A 21,860-nucleotide genomic window follows, 5' to 3' on the forward strand; every position below is an offset into this window, starting at 1 on the left:
ACACTAATGCAAATATAGGGCCAAAGTAGTTAAAAATGTAAATATATTATTTATTTACATAAAGCATAAATACTTGTGTTTAATAACAGCTAGCAGGTGTGTATTGGGAGGAATCAACAGTGTGTGGTATTTACTCAGTTTTGTAGGTGTTTCTTTGTAGAGTTTCCCATATTATGCAGCCCGACAGACGGCGTTTAGTTTGCTTCCGTGATGGGGTGGTGGGGTGGTGGGGGGGGGGGGGGGGGGGGGTCACGTTACAGTTGCCGGAATGGGGCTAGGGCAAAATATGAAAGCTACGCGAGGACACGTTAGGCAAGCTTAGCATAGCACAGCAATGCAGCATATATACAATTGAAAATACAGTTAATATGCTAGCCAAATGTGCCTTTTTCACAATGCGGCCGTCCAGATTCAGCTTCCTGCAAGGGTACCGGGCATGAACAGAGCAGGAAATACAATACACACTACGACCAAATCTTTGCCAAACTACACCCTGCAGCAGCTACTCCACCGGTCACAATGCGTGATTTGTGCATTGTGCCATAACAAAATGGAACTGTAAAAGTTCTTCACGGTCTGACGTTGTTTGATATATTGCATTACATGAATGCTCAGTGACAGCACAGTTTGCTCAACTCCATAAAGAATGGCAGTTTTCTGCCCTGTCTTCATATTGGCTTCATAAAGTGTCTCTCGGCTTAGCTTGCAAAGATCTAACGTGGCAATAACTTTATTACTGTTTCATATTCTTATGGTAGAAATAATGCTCACTCACAAGCTGGGTATTTATTTTCCAAACCTATATGAACTGGTCGATAGCAGTTCATATAGCTCGCAGATTGACCAATCCGGTTTCTGGAAACAGCACTGGTGTGTTCTAATTTGTTTTGTGGAATCGTCAGGACTCAACTCGTGAGGGAAGTAGTCCAAGGTTATGAATATGATGAAGCAACCCCTTGAGGGGGAGCGCCATGATGTAGGAATTGAGCGGCTCTCCTGAAGCCCAGGCTCTTGCGGACAACAGACAGGAATCCTCTACGCTCGGTGATCATGTTCCCACCAGCAGCGCTGTGTTGAATCCTGCCTGTCCATGATCCTCAGCTGAACTTGTGAATCATCATAGTCATTACAAGTTCATTTCAGAATACAATTCCATTAAAATGGAGGGAGAAATACCAACACAATCAAAACACAGCTATACCAATTACAATTGCTTTCTAATGAATACAAGTAAATCAAAATGGATTAAAATGTCATATTCCTATACCTATCCCTAAACTATTTGTCAAAGCTCATATCCAATAACAGAACGGCTGTGCTGCAAATTCAAAGAACTTACAAAGGAAAAGAATGTGCAAAATCGCAACTGATTTCGTATAAATACAGAAGAAATTGATGTATGTAAACTGCAAACAATTCAAATCAATATACATATACCTACATTGATTTTAAGAGTGCTTCTGTGTTTTTTAAAGCGCCTCTCAAATAGCATGACCATGACCAAGCAATTACTGGTGAATCGGCCAACAACCGAATATACATTTCAGGCTTGCACTGTTTAAAAACGAATGTGCTTGAGTACAGGAATTAAATGCTTGCGAGGTACAGCATAAAGTGGGCAGAAATGCAATAAATCTTCTCTGGGTGTGTTACAGAATAAATGTTTGCACTCAGACAACATTATTAATGACGCTTAGCAGTGACCCCTCTTAACGACAACACATTACAGTGCACTCCAACGCACGCTCATGCTTCACTCTAGTGTCCATAGTAAGTAACGAGGAGCATGGTCTGATGTTAAAATCCCATGAAGGCAATTATGGAGTTGCATGAGCTTCCCTACCCATGGTGCCTTCATGAAGCCTTCAGCTTCACTCCTGGCCTTTTGCTCACTTGGTATGTATGTATCAGTATTTCTTTAGCTCAAAACCAAGGCCCAGAGGCATCTGGGTTCAACAGATCGATGTACAATACACAAAACCTTAATCCGGCTTCTCACCAGAAGCCGGTGTAGCTCAACCTACAGCCTATTGGAGTGAGAAAACCTGGGAGCGTTCAAGACTAAGCGTGCTTCAGAATTTTGCAGGATCTGGTACCTCTCGCTTAGAAAAATCAGGCTGCCCAAGGTAGATGCCATTACAATAGTCCAGAGAGCACATGGTGGAGGCAGTGACTACTGAGGATCTGCATTGGAGTGGCAGAAATGGCAGAGTTTTCCTCCGCAGTTCCAGCTAAAAAAGCTGGCATGACAAACGGAAGCAATCTGAGCCTTGCGGGAACCAGTGTGGAGAGCTTTTATCCCTAGGCTCTTCACACACGCACTAGGGGCCCGACATGAGCCCAGAGGATATGTCCAGGAGTCTGAATTCCAAAAGGAGCCAACCACCAGGATCTGTCTTCGCCCCATTAAGTTTCATCCAGTTTATAGCCACCCAGCACCCGATCTCAGTAAGACGCTCCTTAAGTTTAGAAGGAGGATCTGAGACCAGGGCCCCAAGGCAGAAGAGTATCTGAATGTCATCGGCATATGTCGAAAAATGTATGCCATAGGAGGGTACGAGATCAGCAAGTGCCCCTAGATTAATTTTAAAAAGAAGGGGCGATGAGTAAGAACCCTGGGGCACCCTGCAAGAGACCGAGGATGGTGCTGAACCGAAAGGAAATAACAAAACGGTCTGTTGCTCCTCTAAAAGAAAGGAGGTGAACCAAGCAAAAGGAGTACCAGACATCCCAGTCTCTTCCAACCGTTGGAGAAGAATTTTATGATCAATGGTGTCAAATGCGTGTGGAGGACAAGGAGAATTAAAACTCTGACCTATCCACGATCCTGCATTCGTGGCAAATCGAGAATGGACATCCTGACCGACTTCGCTCCCATAAGAGGCCTAAAACCGGCTTGAAAAGAATGTAAATTACCTTACGTCTCAAACCTAGACAGCCGAGGAGTAACAATGGTTTCCATGAGTTTCATGAGAATGGGAACCAGTGAAATGGGACAATAGCTGTTGGGTATTGCTGGATTACGCTGGGGCTTTTTCAAGAGAGAAGAAATTAAGGCATTTTTCAGAGAAGCTGGAATAACCATGTTTGTGAAGGAATGGAGAGCTGAAGTAAATGGTGTAATGCAGTCCGAAGGGAGAGATTGAATCGGATTGAAAGGAATGGGCTTTAGCGGGAGATGCCGATTTAGTTTGCCAATGGCTTTAGCAACACTCATCAGTGACAATATCACGGAGAAAAGCTGAAGGTGCACGCGTAGAATACATTCCTAAAGGAGGCGAAACCGGGATGCTAGACCCGGAAGATGCAATCAAGCTCCTTATCCTGGCAATTTTGTCCAGAAATAAGGAATTGATTTGATCACAAACGTTCTGAGAATGAGAGGGGTCGTTCAAAGCAGGAGGAGGTGCTGAGAGTTCTTTGGCCACTTTATGGGGAAACTGACCAGACCTTCAGACTGTCAGTACTGAGAAATTGTTTCCCTTAGTCTTTTGATTTTGTTATCTATTTGGATAACTTGTTGATGTTGCACAATGCATCTTTTAAGGAAGTCCATTGGGGATACTTTTGCATCACCCTAGACTACACTCAAAGTATTTTTTTGTTTACTTTCAAAAGTGTGTAAAGACAAGCTGCTGGCAGCAGTTACCTTTTTACTGTATTTTTGTTAGCATTCCTGCGTTTGCCGCATTAGGCTACTAACTGTGGCTAGTGTCCTAACATGGCCCTGCCACAATATTTTTGTTTGTTCTTTAGCCATTTTGTTCTTTAACCATCTTCCTGCCTTCTCGGGTCCGGAATTTCCTTTTATTGTCATGCATTTGTGCGGGACAGCGGTGCTTTTTGCAGGCTAGTTAATGCCATGTGTGTTGTAAGCCAGGAAGTAGGTTGGGACTGACTGGTCCCAATCCCCAAACTGGTTCCTATAGGCAGACCCCCCAGCTTATAGCGATTTTGCGATCCCGCAAAATGCCGCAAAATCGGCCGTTTTGTGCAAAATGCCGCAAAAACAGCATCTTTTAAAAAAAAAAGTTACATTTTTTTTAAAAGTAATCTGCAAAAATTAGTTTTAAAAAAAATTATACTCTGGGTGCCAGGTTCTCAACTTTTTTTTTACACAAGAAATGAAATGCGCTAACGCATCTCATCACTTACGCCCCAAAAAAGTGCAGCCCAATCCACAAGGGACACATGAATGGGCACATTTTATATTCGCACCCATTCAGATGGCCTTTTTCACCTCCTTGATCAAATAAAGTGGCGTTTCTGTCAATTTAAAAGCGCATCCCTCATTTCCAAGAAAGATGCACTTTTAAATGTGTAGAAATTGTAGGCAACCCTACGTGCACGGGATGTGGGGCTGCCACTGCACGACAGGGTCTTTCCTGACCCTGTCATGCATTTCTTTTAAGGTATGAACCGCTGCTGTCTCGCTTGCATTTCTGTTCGTCAAACAGGATAAAAATTCATTTTTTGGGTCGCATTTTACAGCGGCAGGCACCTGGAGGGCCTGTCCCTGTGAAAGGCGATGGGAGCTTGCAGAACACTGTCGGGAGCATGATTCTATTCAAAGTACTGCCCATTTTGATGACAAAAATCTATCGAATGTTACAATTAGACCTATTTCGTCCAGTACTATTCGATCAATTTTTATAAATACTGAACATGTGTTGCGGGGGTGTCACCCGCTCCCCATGTTAAGTATTTTTGGTCTAGGGTGGTTGCAGAAGTGTTTTCCCCTTATTCCTCAAAATTGGGGGCGGGGACAGAAAAAAAAGAAAATAACTAAAAAGGGACCTTGCGGAGTCGGATCCGACCTGCGTTAGAAGGACGGATCTAGCCCTGCAGGGTTGCAGGGGAAGCAGCAGCGACCAAGCAGTTAAGTAGGGGAGGGGTTGGGGTGGTGGTGAAAGGTACATTTTGGGTTGTTTGGCTGAAGTGCAAATCAATTCGCAGTGAAATTGACTACGGTCAATTCCGCCGCAAATAATTACACTTCGGTCAAACAACCCAGAACACCATTCAAGGCAGCTGGCCAGCGCACAATTTGCGCTACAGCTCAAGCCTGTGGAAATGCGCCGGTCACCTGTGAGAATAAGGTGACCTGCTCATTTCCAAAAATGGGTTGTCTAAAAATAGCTTATCCTCTGTTCTTTTTTTAAATGCCCCATTATTTGAGGAACTGGGTCAAAATCCACATTAAAAAAAAATGGTTACACTATGAGAGAGAGGGAGAGTGATGGGTGAGATGTGAAGTAATAGTCAAGAAAGCCGAGGGAGAGCAGTGGGTCAGAGGAGGAAGCGCTGCACAAGAGAGCAGAGGAAGCAGTGATGTGGTGGGCCAGAAATCTGAGAGCGAACAGACGTAGAGAAAGTAGAGGGAGCGTATGGTCAGTGAGCCAGAAAGCAGAGAGGAAGCGGTTGGCCAGAAAGATGCAGTGAGCTGCAGATTGGGAATAAGGATGAGGGAAGAGTGCGATAGAATGGGAGAAAGGATGCAGAAGCAGCACAAAAGAATGACAGACTGTATATTGCGGGAGGAATTGTAGAGTGTAAGGTGTGAGTTGGGAGTATGATTTGGAGTGTGACAGGGACTGGGCAGTGAAAATTGTGACTTTACAGTGTGACATAGCACGTGAGTATTTGTATGACAGAGTGAGAGGTTAAGGAATGTAAGTTGTGATGGAGAGTTGGTGAGATGTGTGTGGGTGTTTGAGGGATTGGAGAACATAGAAGGGGAATATTTTCAGCATTACAATTGATAATGATCAATTTAGTTAATACTATTAAATAGGCATGAACATTAAACCAGAAATGTAGCCAAATCAAACCCTGTTCTGCCAAGCCAGAGCCATCTGGGACTCTTGCTATTAAATTAATACAAAAGATACATAATAATGATACCCTGGCTCTCTTGCAGCCTTGCACTCTGCCTATTTCCTGCAATGTGGAAATCTTACACCCTAGAGTTAATACAAAATGTCCCGCAAAAATGCCACAATAAATAAAGGTTTGTGCCGCAAAATTTGCCCTTTCATGCCGCAAAATCCTGGAAGGTCTGTATAGGTTTGGGGTTTATGCATGCGTTTCACCAACAGCGTTCCCTGAGTAGACCACTGCTTGGGTGTGTGTGAGGGGGAATATTTTCATTGGTTGTGCTGAGTTTCTGTGCTCACTGGAGTTTTGAATAAGGAGTCCTGCATCCATTCCCCAGAGATCTGAAGAGGAGCCAAGTATCTTGCATAGTCGTGAAGACATTGGTAGACTCATGGACCAAATCTGAGAAGGCCTAGTAACCAATGTTTGCCGCAGTCGCAGTGGAGCCCTGTCTGACTCCTGATCTTAGAAACCCTCATCTGTTCTTCGACCCTTTGGAGTGGTGGGAACAACCATTCTCAATGGCTGACCAACTCGAGTTTGGGCTACCGCAGTAGAAGCATTGCTGTTCCACACTTTGACTCTACAGAACTACAGGGGGTCTTCAATTTGTCCTGCAAGTAGTCTTCCTGCAAGATTTCGGTGTCACAGCATCAACGGTTCCCAAGATGGAAGGCTGTCTTCAAGCGCGACAATCGTGACTCCTACATTCCTGCATCTAGTCAAGGATCCTGAAGAGTCCTGTATCAATGCCTGCTGCATTGTTCGACGAAAAGAGGTTGCACACAGCTCCTGTACCCGACCGGAACTCTCCTTGCACCCGCAGCTCCTAGGCTCCTTCGACCGGAACCAACGGTGGGAAAACCTACCTCAAGTGACCTTAAAATGGTAGCACTTGTTCCGAAAGCCCACCAAAAGCTAGAAAAGCATTTTATTCACCATAAACCTCTTGGAAACGTTTTAGACCCATCTTCGCATGCCAGGAAACTCCACCTTATGGCTTCCCAGTTCCTAAAACTCTTTGGAAACTTTGAACCTTTGGGCACAAGGCCTCAATCAATTTAGGGTTGGACTTTATAAGTAAGGGTTGTAATTCCTGTGGACTGTGAATTCTATAGCTAATTACTTAGCTTCCCTTTCAGGTATTGTGGGGGGGGGTGAATTATTTGTCCCTAACTGAATGTATACATGTTTCATATTATTAGTTTGTAGTGATATTACCTGTTCTGAATCATATCCCTAGTGTGTTTTTTGTGCCTAAAATATAGTATTTGTCTACTTACTGTATGTGTAATCCTTGATTGCTTCACTGTGTGGACTCATTGTGGACCTCTGACCCCCACTCACCTCTCCTGAGACTAAACCTTGACCACTCTCCATGCTACCTTGATTGGTTTGGCTGAACTCCCAGAACTTTCCCCTGTTCACTATAACAAGGGTGGGCTCCAACATCTGTCCACCAGGCCATAGTTTAGAAATCCATTCTAACAGCCCATAGCTCCTGAACCAAGGGTTCAACGTACGCCACTGGTATGCAGAGGTGTAATTCAGGCAAGCCAATCCTGCTACTAGAAGGACAAGACCCTAAGAAACCGGATGGCGACCGAAGGTACCTTGGTATATCGAATACTGGCACAGTGCTGCAATGGCAAGGACAACAGTAATGCCACTAACACGAAGAAGATTTGTGAAAAGCGCACAAAATTCTAAGACACAACCCTTGAAGAGGAGCCACCTTGTGACAGCTGAGAGAGAAACGCATCCACAATCCCTTGAGAGCAGGTGAAATGAGACTTAGAAAGCCATTGTATCTTCAACGCGAGTCTGGCAAACCAATAGAACTGCAACCTCTACTGATCGTTCACCAAACGAAACAGAATACCATTCAAGGGTGACTAGCATACATGCACCTTGACTGCTTCACACTTCTCCTGCGCATAAGTGCCAAATCAATCGCAGTTACTATATAGACATCGATCTCTCCCTATGACAACCTATCAAAAAATAGGCCCAAACCATACTTACCCGCTACCTCTCCTCCAGAATTGACACTTTAGGACTACAGCGCATGCCCTGGTAAACTCTATTGATGGGAGGTGGCGCTGGCATACCAGTGATGCAGCTGGCCCCAATTGGGTCCATCTAGCATGGCGCACAAAATAGAAAACAAAAAATTTGACGTTTGTCCCATCCTACGGGAGCTGCACTGGCTTCTGATCTTAGAATACTCTTTAAGACTAATGTCTGGCAGAGAGACTCCCAGGACCCCCCCTTTGTCAATTTGCATATTTATGTAACTTTGGGTCTCCCCCTAAGTTACTAGGGGAATCCAGACGTGGACCCCTTGCTCACTATTCTTAGAGAGGCACAGCTCCTCCCTACTGATGAGGTCGAACCAGACCGAAACACATGTCTGGGGATGCTGTTGGTACTCTTGTTCAGAGGAGAATTGCCTACCATTTCGGTGCTGGACTGCCCCAGGGCAGGACAAAGATTGATATGTTTAGGATATTTCTTCTCTGTGAAAGATAGTGAGCCAATGACTCTGGGTAAGTCTCTCACAACCAGGACTAATGTCTGGCAGAGAGACTCCCAGGACCCCCCTTTGTCAATGTTCAGAAAGGAAATCCAGACCTCAACTTGTCAGAAAAATGTAGGCACCATCCAGGCTCCTGGATCACATCCCACCATAGAGACCCCCATGCCACATATTGTAAACCCCCCTGACCCCTACCATTGGTTGCTTCCTAGTTTACGGCAGCACTGTGTAAAACCAAAATACAAATACAGTGCTGGGAGAGAAGAAAACAAAGCCTCAAGTCAAGAAGTAAACCGGGCTGCCACGACCGCAGGCACCTGGGCCGAAGTGGCTTGTCAGGACCCATTTGGGACATTTTGGGAAACTGAGACATACATCTCACATTGATCTGAGTCACACATCCTCTGCACTCATAACATTAGCCATATCAAAAGGAACTGTTGTCTGGCGAAAGAAAGACCAAATGTATCAATCTTACTGAGCGGCTTTTATGCCAACGATTCAATGTCCACCACGAAGCACAGTCCTGAATGAACCCGTGTCGGGGTCAAGTGTCAGGGAAGTGTTTATCTTAAGTGATCCTGCCAGAATGCGCAGGGTAATTGTCATTACGCCTAGTTCCCTAGAATCATGTTGGTCCTTATTTTGTGAAGGATTGCTGCCTTCCCAAGCAGATTCCTCACTGGAAAACATACAAATTGTTGGGTTTTTTTGTTGTTGTTACTGTTTCCCTTTAAGGGATAAAAAACCCCCTCCGACACCCAACCCTTCCTGTGTTTTCAGACTATACAGCCTTGCCCAGAAAGGGAAAAAGTGGGAGGGACTCGAACGGACGGTGGCGATTCGAGCAAAACTAGACGTAATGACGTTTACCCTACGCAAGCTGGCGGCATAACGTCCAACTCCTCATTGTCACAGTACTTACTTTAGGAAGATCTCACAAGCAGTACCCCCACACGTGACATTGAACCGAAAGACCTCATATCGGTAGATGTGCTTGTGCCCTGTATATTAGTCATGTTCTTGCTGACCCAAGGCAATCGCCCTGCACCGGCTCCTGCAAGCTCTCCTTTGGAAGACGGAAAACATGAAAATGACCCCTCCTGCAGTTGATGAAGTGGTTAGCATGTTGTGGTGATAGCAGTACATGTCTTGGGGTGTTGGTGGTGAAGTAAAAATCCTTTGTGTGATAGTGAGGGAAGTAGCTAGACAAATTGAGTTAGTAAATTAAATTTGGTTCTATTTTGAAGTATTTAAATAACCAGGTTGCCTTCATGCATTAAATTGAATGTTGAAATTAAAAAAGGTCCTCACAGAAAAGCGAATTTCTTTTTAAAGAAATATTGTATGGCAATTGCATTGTTGTGTCCCTACCTGCTTTTGAATTCCGAATGCTGTTAATGCCAGTAGTTATTGACTGCACCCTTAACATGCTTATTTGCTGAAAGATGGTAAATAATCTCCAAAACATTCTCTTTAGAATTGCACCTAAAGCAAGCACATGTAATGTAATTTGTCATTTGTATAGCGCCTTTTCCCATTGGTATGGCCTCAAAGCGCTTTAGATGAACGTACTTGGGGGACCGAAGTCCAAGGTGTGTGAAAATTGGTCAGAGGAGCAGCACCCTATCTTTACCAAAGGGGGGACCTGGTCATTGAACATTAATTAAATGTAAAATATGTATATGTAAATACGGAGGTCCCTGGATGGAAAATCTGATATCTAACTTTCTAGCATCAAAATCAGACCGGGAAAGTCGAAACGTAATGCAGCCTTCAAGACTTCATTTGTACTTGTTTGCAAATCATCTAATCAATGTCCTTCCAGGTGGATGAGCATTCTGGGATCACGAGGAGGTGGCCTTCAGATGGAGGAATCTTTTTATTTTTCTTTCCACAGAGGAATCTCTTCTCCCACTACTGCCTCCTTCAGTTTTTCAGAGATCTCGGGCACGCAGATTGGACACAAAAGCTTTACTAATGTTCCTCTCCTTTCTTACCAGGTTCCCGACGGTGCCACTGTGGCACTCATCCCACGGCTACACAACAACCTGTCGGAGGGAAGCAATCTTAGCTTCGTTTCTGGTGAAAGTACGTACCTACTACCAATTTCCATTTCTAATCCGGGATGGAGCAGGAGAGGGCATGGGTTGGGCACGCAAAAGCTGCTTAGACTTTGTCTGCAGAAATCTACTTTCCAAGCCCGGACAGCAGAGTCCCCTAATCCTATATCCAGGATGCAACAAGCAGGCAGCGACTGCTCATTGCACAGCAGCAGCAGCAGCAACAGGCATCTGTTCAGAGGCAGGTGGTCAAATAGAAGAAATGCATTGGGAACTACCAGGCTACTGTCTCTTAAAGTCTAGTTGGACTGAGGCAGAATCCATCTCGTGCCCAGCGCTATGAGCAGCTCCACCACAATCCTGCCAGCCTTTCAGAGGCAGTAGCCTGTCAAGTTCTCAGATGTTTCTAAAGGCCTTTGCACCTTTGCAGGTTTTAGAATACCCTGCATACACTCAAAAGTTTAGAAAGTGCTGTGGGCTGCATATAGTGCTAGAATCTGAGCTGCAGGCCTTGTCTCCTTTTCGCTTGCAGAGACACCTATGCTGGAGGACGGTGACGAGGGTGGTCTGAGGACCTGGCACCTGGTGAAGTCCACGGAAGAGCCCGAGGTGCCCAAACACAGACGGAGTAGCAGCCTGCGGGAGAGGGAGCGGGCGAAAGCCATCCCTGAAATCTACCTGACACGCCTGCTCTCCATGAAGGTTAGTGCAGGAGGCTGTGCAGCGGAGACACAAGGATGGTACCGCGTCAACTGCTTACTAAACATTCATGCTTCACTTTTCTAAACGGTCTCCACTTGGCTGTCTAATTCTCACACACATGTACTGAACCAAAGTACTTTGTAAGTCTCACCTACCACTTCCTAAACTGTTCCTACCTCTCACCAACCAATTTCTGAAGCTTTCATGGGCCACTGGCTACATTTCCTCTAGCTTTCACTTGCTGTATGATCTATGGCTCTGACTTAGCCCTTTAAATTCCTCTAGCCTGTATGCACCACTTCTAGGTCTTGCACAACCCACACCTGAGTTTGAACTGCAATTGATGACTTTCCACCACAAACTGACGTTAGGCCAGTAACAATTGGTTAAGCAAAAACTGGCCCACGCTGCCTTCTTGCGCCATGGGCGAGACATAGCCTGCCCAAAAGCAAGAAACTGAGTAACGCCCTCCTTCTCCCTTTCCTTGCAGGGGACCCTACAGAAGTTTGTGGATGACTCCTTCCAGGTCATTCTGGGGGTGAACCGACCCGTCCCTATTGCTGTGAAGTATTTCTTTGACTTTCTGGATGACCTGGCAGAGAAGCATGGCATTGAGGAGCAGGAGACGGTTCACATCTGGAAGACTCACAGGTGCATAGAAACGTGAACAGGTGTTTCACATCTGGAGGAGGCATGAGTAGATGTATGTAGAGCAGGAATGTATCTTATGACAGACTCCTATATAAATACGATGTGTTAATTTTTACACACATCATTTAGCGACGGGGCTCAAGTTCCACACCTCGTAGACCCACTAACAAAAATAACTAGATCGTACACAGCATTATTTGCAAAGTGTCTTGCACTTTAAAGTGGATTTGCTATTGCCCACCTTAATGCTCCATTTATTGAAGGATGAAGAGCTAAATGGGCCAATGTCGCACATACATCCAGGGCAACCACTTTGCTCAGTGAGCTATTTTACGGGGGCATGAATCCACATCTGAAAGATTTAAAGGTGTCCAAATACTGGAACGAATGTTGTAGTGGGGTGATCGTCCAACACACCTTATTGTGAGACGGGTGTAGGCGGGCACACACTAGATCTCTTAAACCTTACTTATAACTTGACCCGCCTCTTACCTGTCTCTAGACACCAATCTCCTTAGTTCAAGATCAGCCAGGTGTACCTCAGTGTGACAGTGGCGAGTGTAGGGAAATCAGAAAGGCAGGGCAGGATCCTAATATATCCCCAAGGGAATTAAACACAAGGTTAGAGTAACTGGAGCACAAAAGGAGAGGCGGACAAAAGGAATGCTGGTGTATGGTTCTTTTTAGTTGGTAAAAGCTTATTTATATACTTTTCCGGTACACCAGCAGGGTTTTGTGAGTTTTTCTATAAAAGCGGCAAACGCAAGACACTATGTACAGATTAAACTAAACCTAACAGCTGCGTAACTAAAGAAGAAAAAGCAAAAAATATATTTAAAAAAGTCCATATATATATATATATATTGCACTGTAACTATTTATAAAGACCTTCCTTGCAAGACAACTTGGCCAGGGCTGTCTCAAGGTCTCTGGCTGCTGCTCTCTTGGTCTTCTGTCCTCCTGTGCTGTTCTGTGATGGCTTTCATAGCAGACGGCAGCACACAGCAACAATGTGGGGAACCCCAAAGTCCTGGTTTGGGCTGGGCTGCTTAGCAAGCAGCACCCCAGCACTTCTATGCAGCCTGGGCCCCTCCCCCCACTCCACCTGGTCAGGTGTGGCCCAGGGAGTCCAGGTGGGCCACCTGGCAATGGGGAGGTGGCCCCTTGATCTAAAATCAGCCAGAGGAGGGCTAAAAACACATTGGTCGTTCCCAGCTATGGGGGGCACCAGTAATTAAGTATATGCCCGGGGCCCAGCAATCGGTGGTCACTTGTGGGGGCAGCAACACAGTATGGATAGCGCTTCCCTAAAAAGGGGAGCGCCAACATAGAGGCCAAGGCTGCAGTGGTGTAATGGTGGGCGCCTGCCAAAACACTCTTGAAGGGTTCAACTGTCACCCATGTGATCTGCTCGTGCCAGCAACTGTCTTTAAAAAAAAAAAAAAAAAAAAAAAGATTAGAGTAATGGGACACCCGCTTGCACATGCCTGAGGGTCCCTTTCTCTAACTTTTCCCCTCCTGATCCCCGTTGCGGCTCTCGCACCAGCAACCTGTTTTCTTTTTTACTTTTAGATCGTGATCCCAAGCACGGCCACATGATCTGGGGCTACTTTTTTATTTATTTATTTATTTTAAATCATTCCGACTGGGGTTACAATGTTCCACACCCGGAAGATGCCACAAAGGAGAAAAATAGAGGCAGTTGTTACATGTGTGAAAGTTATAAGGTAGGGGCTTCACAATCAGGAAATGACGCGTATAAGGCTGCTTGGGCAATCGAGTGGGCTATTTTCCCAGTCACCTACAGTTTACGTATTTGAATTCCAAAAGGGCCAAGTTAGTATTGCATCTTTCTGAGATTAATTAAACGAGTATAGTTGAGTTGGGTAATAAAAACTGGGCCTCTAGTGCCTAGAGAGAATTCTCTGAGCGGTGTCTTATGTAAATTGCCATTATGATTGCTCTAATAGAGTTTACACATCTGGTATTCCAAAACTTGAAAAAGTTCAAGGAGGTGGAAGGCGAAATTAGGTGAATACAGGGGGCAGAGTTCACCTCTGGAAGATGCCTAGGTGGATACATACAAGAGGAGTGTGTGGCACATTTGCAATGCTGCAGGTAGGTGAATAGTTTGGATATCATTCCTCATCTGGAATATGTACAGCTGGCAGGGCCCCACCTGGAAGACCGGCTAGTCGCAGGCCTGGCAAAGATGGCAAAGGGAAGCCTGACCCTGAATTTCCAGTTCAACAGACTTCTAATATTTGGGATGAGCGCATGTATGGGTCTGAAAAGCTATACAGAACATGGACTGTGTTTGTAAGACCGTAAAAAGAAAAAGGTTGAACCAGGCAGTACAAGATGGGCACAGGGTTGCAAAGACAGACTGTTGGGGCTTAGGAAATGAAGCACATAATTCAATATTGTAAAAGTGAGCCAATTAAAATGGACCCCTTGGCAATACTGAGGATGCACAGAGTGAGTGCAGCAAGTAGAAAGGGTGCGAAGTTCAGGCATGGCGTGCTTTAGGGCCCTAGATTGGGAATACAGATACTATCCCGATAAGTCACAGGGGAAACATTGCCAAGCTAAATCCTGTGCAATAGCCTCTGACAATCACAAAACAAGGTGCAATCTTAACACGAGGAAAGCAACGTTACAGGGGTAAATGGGAGGGCCAGAAGCAGCTTTCCTTGCCAGAATGCCACGCTGTGATACTTCAGAGTCTAACATTGTTGGATGCTAGAAACTGTCAACCAAACTGTCTCTCTGTTGTGGACCCCTGCCGGAATTCTGTGGTAGGAAGAAACGCCTTTTTAGATTCATTTGACCGCTCGGGGCACTTGTGAGCCGGCCTTAACAGTGCAGGTGGACATTATGGTTTTCTGTATTGTTAAGCTATAGCACACATAATCGTGCAGTGCTGCAGGGGTACTTGGTATCCCTTTTCCCCTTTTGTCTGGCAGCATTCGTAATGGCTTGTTGGTGTGTTTATGACTGGCTGGCGCAAGTCAACAGTGGTTTTCATTTTGTTTCCAGTGCACTCCCTTGCACCATCGTTTCTTACTGCATTATGCTATTTTGAGTACCATTTACTCAAAAAGGCTACTCCATGTGGTGTAATCCTTTCTTTTGGCCATCTTCCTGCCCTCTCGGGTCAGGAAACTCCATAAAAGGGAAGCACTTCCAGTGGGTCCATCAAGTGCCTTTTGTGTGACTGAATGGGTTAGGACTGGGTTGGGGGCTTTCTGGCACAAATACACTTCCTTCCCAGAATGCATCTGTTGCTGGACAGGTGCGGGGGGGTGTGGGGGGGGGTTGTGGCTGTCCAAGATCTTTCCTTTTAGAATGGTGCAGATTCTTTCCATCGTTGAGCTGGGGTTAGCCCCCCAGACTGGACTTGGGAGGAGAGGAGTCCTGCAGTTGTTCTGAAGGTTCACCCACTGGAACAGTGTCCAAAGATGAGAAGATCCAAAGGACTGCCACAGAGGGGAACCGGCAGCGCCCAAGCCATCCACTGGTGTCGGCTGCTGCCACTCCTACAACCAGGGAAGACCCTTGATGGTGGCTTCCTCCCCTGGTTCGTGGAACAACTGGCCATGCATCCTTCATCAGTGCCCTGTTATCGGTGGACTTTGGAAGTTCCCCCGAACCATCCTGGGTCCTGACCATTCACTGATCCTCTGCCGCTATGGTCGCCATCCTGAGCTCAAGCTTGGAACTCTGCAGAACTCCGACTTGTGGCCTAGGAACCCTGATGCTGCTGTGCGCTCACGAGAGAAGAGGGGCTTCCTGGAGCCTGTTTCTTGCAACCACCATAAATCTGGCCTGCAGGCTCCTGACCAGGTCCTGGTGGTCCATCCTCATTAATCTTGGTGGCTGCTGTCCTGAGGTGTCTGGCCTGTCCAGCTGCAAATCTCAGTGCCAACCCAGAACCCGGGATGAGAACCACTGTGTAGCCAGTCCTAATCCCTGCACCAAATGTAGCCACTGCAACTGGCCCACTGGACCCTGGTCTATGGAACCAATGGCTGAATTAAGTGTTCCCAGTCATTCTTGGTGCCCGGATGGTGGTCACTGAGATTTTGTTGTGGTTAAATTGGGAGTTTACTCCTAATTTTGGTTGTTTACCCGATTTCTTCAACAGTTGCTTTTAAAAGGCACATTTTATTTACATTTTGACCCTGGCAACACATGTGCAAGGGAACCTTGTACCAAAACGAGTACTTAACTCGCCATTTAGACATTGAATATCTTACCTGCTTGGGAAAGACCGCTCCAACGAGGTTTGTGATGAATCCTATGAAGTCTTCACTAATCCCCAGCTAAAGATCTCCCATGTGGCCAGGGAATGGCAGTCTCTACTTGATCCTGACACTGAGGGTTGGTATTATGAGAGGATTTCATGGTAATAGGAGATGGCTGTCGGGGAGATGTGGTGATCCCATCAGGAGAGACGCAGTATTCTTCCCTTATAAATGAGGAAGGCCTTATAATTCCTGAACCCTTTATGGCTTATTGTCATTTTACAAATCCCTCTCATTGTAAGATCCAAAAACCCTTCCTGTAAAACAGGCTGAGCAGAATACTATTTATACCTCATATACACATTATACCTGCTTAATATCTCCTGCCTCTGAAGTTTTTTAATTATCCAAAACAATATAACTTATAAAATTCCTATGGACTCCAACTCCCATAAAGCCTCAAGTACTGAGACGAGGAAGGAGTTAATGTGGATTGAAGGAAACGCCAAGTCAAACGTCTGGACTAGTTGTCACAATGGAAATCAGCTGCAGAGACATTTAAACATGGTGAACACCTTAAATTGAGAAGTAGAGAAGAGGGATGCAGAGCGGGCAGCAGAACCAAAGGCAGAAGCAGACACACAGAAATGTACCGTGCTGATGGAGGAAGGCGCTTCCAAGCAACTGCATGTGGGTGTAACTTACCGGAGAGGTATGAGACCTGGAGAAGCAAAGTGGGTACAGCACCAACAAAGCTGTTGGGGGTGCAGTCTTGTGGAACAGCAGCAGTTCTACCGGCAAATGAGTGTGAAGCTGGCAGGAGAGCTGAATGAGAATCTGCCAAGCTGGAGATGCCTTCCCAGAGAGAAAAGCAGCAACGTGCCACAGGTAGTAAACGCTGTCGGACACTGGTGAGTCTACCCATAGGTGTTGGGGACCCTGGGGCATGCCAACAGGCATATGAACAATTGAAAACTAACTTACTTTGAATACCGACCAAGTAAATTAGAAAGACCGTTTACACCAATTCTCATATAAGAAAAGTCAATATGTGGAAAATTGGAGTAAATATCAGCAGATGAACATTAATGAAGCAGTTGAAAGGCAACATATGTACAAGTCTCCATATATGAGATGTCAGTATCGGGGAAGTTGGGACAAGTGGTGGACAAGTGGTACCTAAATTCAATCAAGTATAAACATTGAAGGAGTACAACTGTTATACTCAAAGAGAACATTGTAAGAAGTCCTGGTGAAAGAAGCACATCAGGTAGTGAGCCTTTGGGAGAAAGATACCTGGCAGGAAAGTACACCAGGGGACCTAAAGAATATACTGAAGGATTCCTGGAAGGGGAGTATACCAGGAGATCACTCTGAGAAGTTGTTTAGAAATAAATGTCTACTACTTTTAAGGAAGCATTACTTGAAAAGATATTTTTCACCATCCTGAAAGTGTTGTGTGAGAGACATTTTTGCTACTCTTAAGGAATCATTGTTTGAACAGGACACTTTAACGATCCTGCCTGAAATAGTCCAGGGGAAGGGAACCACCTCCTGGATTCAAGGATTGTTTGTTGAATTTTCATATTTGGTTTTTGCACACATTTCTTTGCTAAATCAAAATCAGACACACTTACGTTGCACCTTTTAATTGTTCATTTCTAGTGTGAGGGTCAGATACGTTTTGGACACAAGGACAGTTTGCATAATTTTGATGACGAGACAGACTGATTTGTTTGTTTCCTAGGAAGGGAAACTCTTTGGGATAGGGACTGAAATGCATGTATCCAACCCCTTTCTTTTAATAAAGATGTCTGATGTAGAAAACATTGCGTCAGCCTTTCATTTCTGACCCCTTCACAGGTTCTTAACTTATAATTATAAGGAAGGTTGTAATATTTCGTTTTTTTTATTCTCTCCTCCTTTACTTTTACATTTTTTGCATTGCTTTACTGAATTGCATTTGATTATATTGGAGAGTAAAGTGTTGTGTAGTATTAGGAAAGATAATTGTTGTTGCCTTCCTCCCATAGACTTTGATGGTGACACACTTTCCTTTTGCTTTGTTTAGACTCCTGTCCTGACTTTTTAAGTTAAGTGAATCCTTCTGCTTTACTCCCCTTGCCTTTTAGCTCATTGTTATGGGAAAAGTGATCAGTCCATAAGGCTATCAATACTCAAAGACTGTCACCCTTGGTGGACTTCTTGTATTTTAAAGCTGCAAACATCACCCAAAAGTGATGTGCATTAAGGATACTTGGTATCCTGAGTTTTTTCTTTTGTGGGTTTTTGGTTACAAAAAAATCAATATGCCAGGATGGGCTGGTGGCAGTGGATAGTTCTGTACAGTTTTTTGCCCTTTTTACTTGTGCACTTTTGCAATTGCCACAAATAACTACCAAGAGTGACTAGCACTCTGAAATGATTGTGCGAAGAGATTTTCACCTGTCTAGTGGCCATATTGTTCTTTGGTCCCCTTCCTGTCCTGGGAAGCTGCTTCTTTCCTGGGCAAAGTGACATAGTGTGTAAGCCTGGTTGTGGTGGCTGGGACTGTTTGTTTCCAGTCCACATCCTGGTGCCTGAGCAGTGGTCGAAGTGAGCGGGAGCGGTCGGGAGCGGTGCTCCTGTAATTTTTAAAATTACCTTGTACAGCTCCCATACTTTTATTTTAAAAAGAAACCGTTCCGCAACGGTTTTGTTTTAAAATAAGTGTAGGAAGAAGTTGAAACCTGCACTTTCAGTACACAGCACTGAACGTTCCCTTAAACGGCAGGTGCAAGCGTTTGGGGGAAGGGTGTATTGTGTGTGGGAGGGGTTATGGCAATGGGATTTGTGGGGAGCAGGGGCAGGCGAGTAAGGAGCATAGTTCCACTACTTCTTTTCGTACACTTCGTCCACTGTGCCCGAGTGTCTTTTGCTGGGCATATTATGTGCCCAGTGGCTTCGGTCCCTGGACCGGTGGGAACAAGTCTCGACCCACTACTCATGCAGTCCTACCCTCAGTCTTTTGAGGTGGAGTAACCAGCTCTCTACTTGGCTACATCTCAGCTGTCTCCATTCCGAGTGCATCCTTGGAACTTGGAGCATTTTCAACTTGTGCTACAAGATGCCTGCATGTTCAGCCATCTAATCTCAACAGAACTGTGCTGGGCTTGTTCCTTTGTTCATCCATAAAAGATTGCCTGTTGCTGACTGACCATGGTGACTCCCGTTGTAATCAGTCTTCTTCACTCCCTGGAGGTGTCCTGGGGTAGCCTGCTCCACAGAAGTCTTCATTTCCTCGCACGGTTGTGCAGATGGACAATACCTGGGACCAGGTTTCCAGCAGCCCGACCAACCAAAACTAAATCCCATACCTAAAATGGACATCTGCACCCAGGACCCCTGGACCTCCCTCCACCGGACAAAGCACAGAAGAACATGTCCCCAAAAGAATTTGGAACTCTGCAGTGGCCTCTGGAGAAAGCATAGTAAGGGGGTAGGTTAACACACATGTTCCTTTCCCCCATCCTCCATAGGGTTACAGGGGTGTAATGTCCTGTCCCTATCTCTCGCTTTCCTGCATTAGATCGTTGGTGGTCTAGTCTTGGGCCTAACCTAGGATTGAGAGAATTACTTGGCTGAACTTTCCTAAACCTTTTGGAACTCTGAATCGCAACCAATGGCATTGTCCATTTGCATAGTAAACCTATGTGAAAAGAATATCTTTTGAAACGGATGGCTTTGGGGCATTAGGCCCCAATGCATTTCAGGCTGGAGTTATTAACTAATAGGGAACAGTCCGTGTTGATCTAAAGTGTTTCTTCTGTCTTTTACCATCTCACTACTTGCCTGAATTGCACTGGTTTGGAATCCTATGCGTTTCTATCTTCTCACAAAAGTGTATTTATATATGTGATTTATAGTAACTGTATGATATTTTCCTATAGACTTCATTGATTGGTGTGTGTGTATTAAATGCCTAATAATTGTATTTGTCTACTTATCTGTCTAACTAGAATTATGGTGTTGCTCTGTTTGGATTTAATATAGCCCTAGACCACTTGCACCCCTCTGGAGTCTAAGCCTTGCTGCACTCCCATTTACCTTGATTGGGCTTGGCTAGACTGAGGTGTCTTTCCTGTTCACCATAATAGGTTGGCCTTCCAAAATCCATCCAGAGGGTTGATTTTGGAAATCCATCCCAACATGTAGTGTCCTTTTAGAAATTGCTAACAGCTGCATGCATGCATTCATGCATGCATGCGTGTGTGTAGATAGATATATATATTGCTGTCAACCGATGGCAGAAAACCAAACAATTTGAGGGTATTGATGCATGAAGGATTGTGTGTCCCGTACACGTAGGATTGGGGTATAGCGACAGTAACTCCCAGCTGATGCTCTGTTTTTTAAATTCGAAACAATATGTAATACTCTGAGCCAACTACTAGATGTTGCAATATGCAAAGCATGTGATCCTCAGCAGATACAAGCCATAGTAAGACTATTACTGTTAATTAATATTTGGTGTTTGTGTGCGTGGCGATGGTAGTGTATTAAGTTTTACCTGCATTTATGATTAATGCCTAATAAATTCTATATTTTTATAGTTCTATGTGTTGCTTCATTAATTGGTTGTCTATGTTCAATGTACTTACACTCCAGCCCCACATGATCTGAAGTTTGCCTTGTTGCCCTGCTGATATAGCTTGGTAGGTTTGGCTAGACCAAGTGTCTATAACCTTGTTCACCAACTAGTTTGGTCTCTCATAACCCTTCCACGGGGCGAATTCTGAAAATCCCTCCTAGCTGAAACCTAAAGCAAATATAAATACATGTTTTAATAAATAAGCGAACACCAGTTGTAGGTCACGTATCAAGACAGAGCTGGCTGCTAAAACAGCTTTTTGGGCTGCAAGAGTGAATGGTTAATGAAATGTGCATTCAGAAAGGGCTGCAACGAGCAGACTCGTAAAAAAAAGGAATGATTTGATAGTACCAAGTGTGACACAAACATTCAGGTATTGCTGGCTAAAAAGCCATCCTCACAGAACTGCTTCACAGAACTGCTTGTTGTAAAGGATGTTCACAGACATCAATTGGCTATAAATGCAACACAGCAAAGCATGAGAAACTGGGTAACCAGAAGATCCATGTGTTTACCATGCAGGCCCTTTTTGCCGAAATCAGTTTTGAGTGTCAAGTTTTAGCGCTTAGTGAAAACAATCTGCTGAGCCTGCCTTGTCCGCTGCCTCTTCTGATGTGCGGGACACTTCTGCAACCCCTTGCCTTGTCTCATGCCGGGTCCGCTTACAACTCCCCGACTGTCTCTCCCACTGCTAAGTTTAACCACCCCACCTCCGCCCTCACTCCACCCACACCATACATCATCAGCTTCATGCCACTGTTGCTGCGTCTCCAGAGGCTACTGTTTGGGAGAGGCAGCGTGTCAGGAATTTCGATTCGGTGGAAGTGGGCTGAATGGAGCTAGTCTAAAAAGCTGCTAGTGCAAAAGGGGCATGCTGCTGGGGGTTCTCGTTGAGGTGGTGGCGTTACATTGTCTGTGTACTTACTGCATCTATTCTATCTTGCCTACCCCTTTACCCTTTCAGCCTGCTGCTGCGATTCTGGGTCCTGATTCTGAAGAACCCCCAGATGATCTTTGATGTGCAGGTCTCAGACAATGTTGATGCCATCCTGTGCGTCATTGCACAGACGTTCATCGACTCGTGCACCATCTCGGAACACAAAGTGGGGAGAGTGAGTAATGACTGTGGCATTTGATAAAGGAAGAATCGT

General features: G+C 45.1%; 1 protein-coding gene across 4 annotated transcripts in view; it reads left to right on the forward strand.

The window, feature by feature from the left end:
- The window catches only part of PLXNB3 (plexin B3), a 446,830-nt gene that overhangs the window by 406,357 nt on the left and 18,613 nt on the right, over positions 1 to 21,860 (forward strand). For all 4 annotated transcript variants that reach the window (XM_069645379.1, XM_069645380.1, XM_069645377.1 and 1 more), the window contains 4 exons: positions 10,420 to 10,507; positions 11,012 to 11,181; positions 11,672 to 11,832; positions 21,674 to 21,821. In XM_069645379.1, the coding sequence (XP_069501480.1) occupies positions 10,420 to 10,507; positions 11,012 to 11,181; positions 11,672 to 11,832; positions 21,674 to 21,821 (567 nt within the window). The remainder of the gene's footprint in view (positions 1 to 10,419; positions 10,508 to 11,011; positions 11,182 to 11,671; positions 11,833 to 21,673; positions 21,822 to 21,860) is intronic.

Source organism: Ambystoma mexicanum, chromosome 2p (genome assembly GCF_040938575.1).
Source record: "Ambystoma mexicanum isolate Mex_15411 chromosome 2p, UKY_AmexF1_1, whole genome shotgun sequence".
Classification (NCBI taxonomy): Eukaryota; Metazoa; Chordata; class Amphibia; order Caudata; family Ambystomatidae; genus Ambystoma; species Ambystoma mexicanum.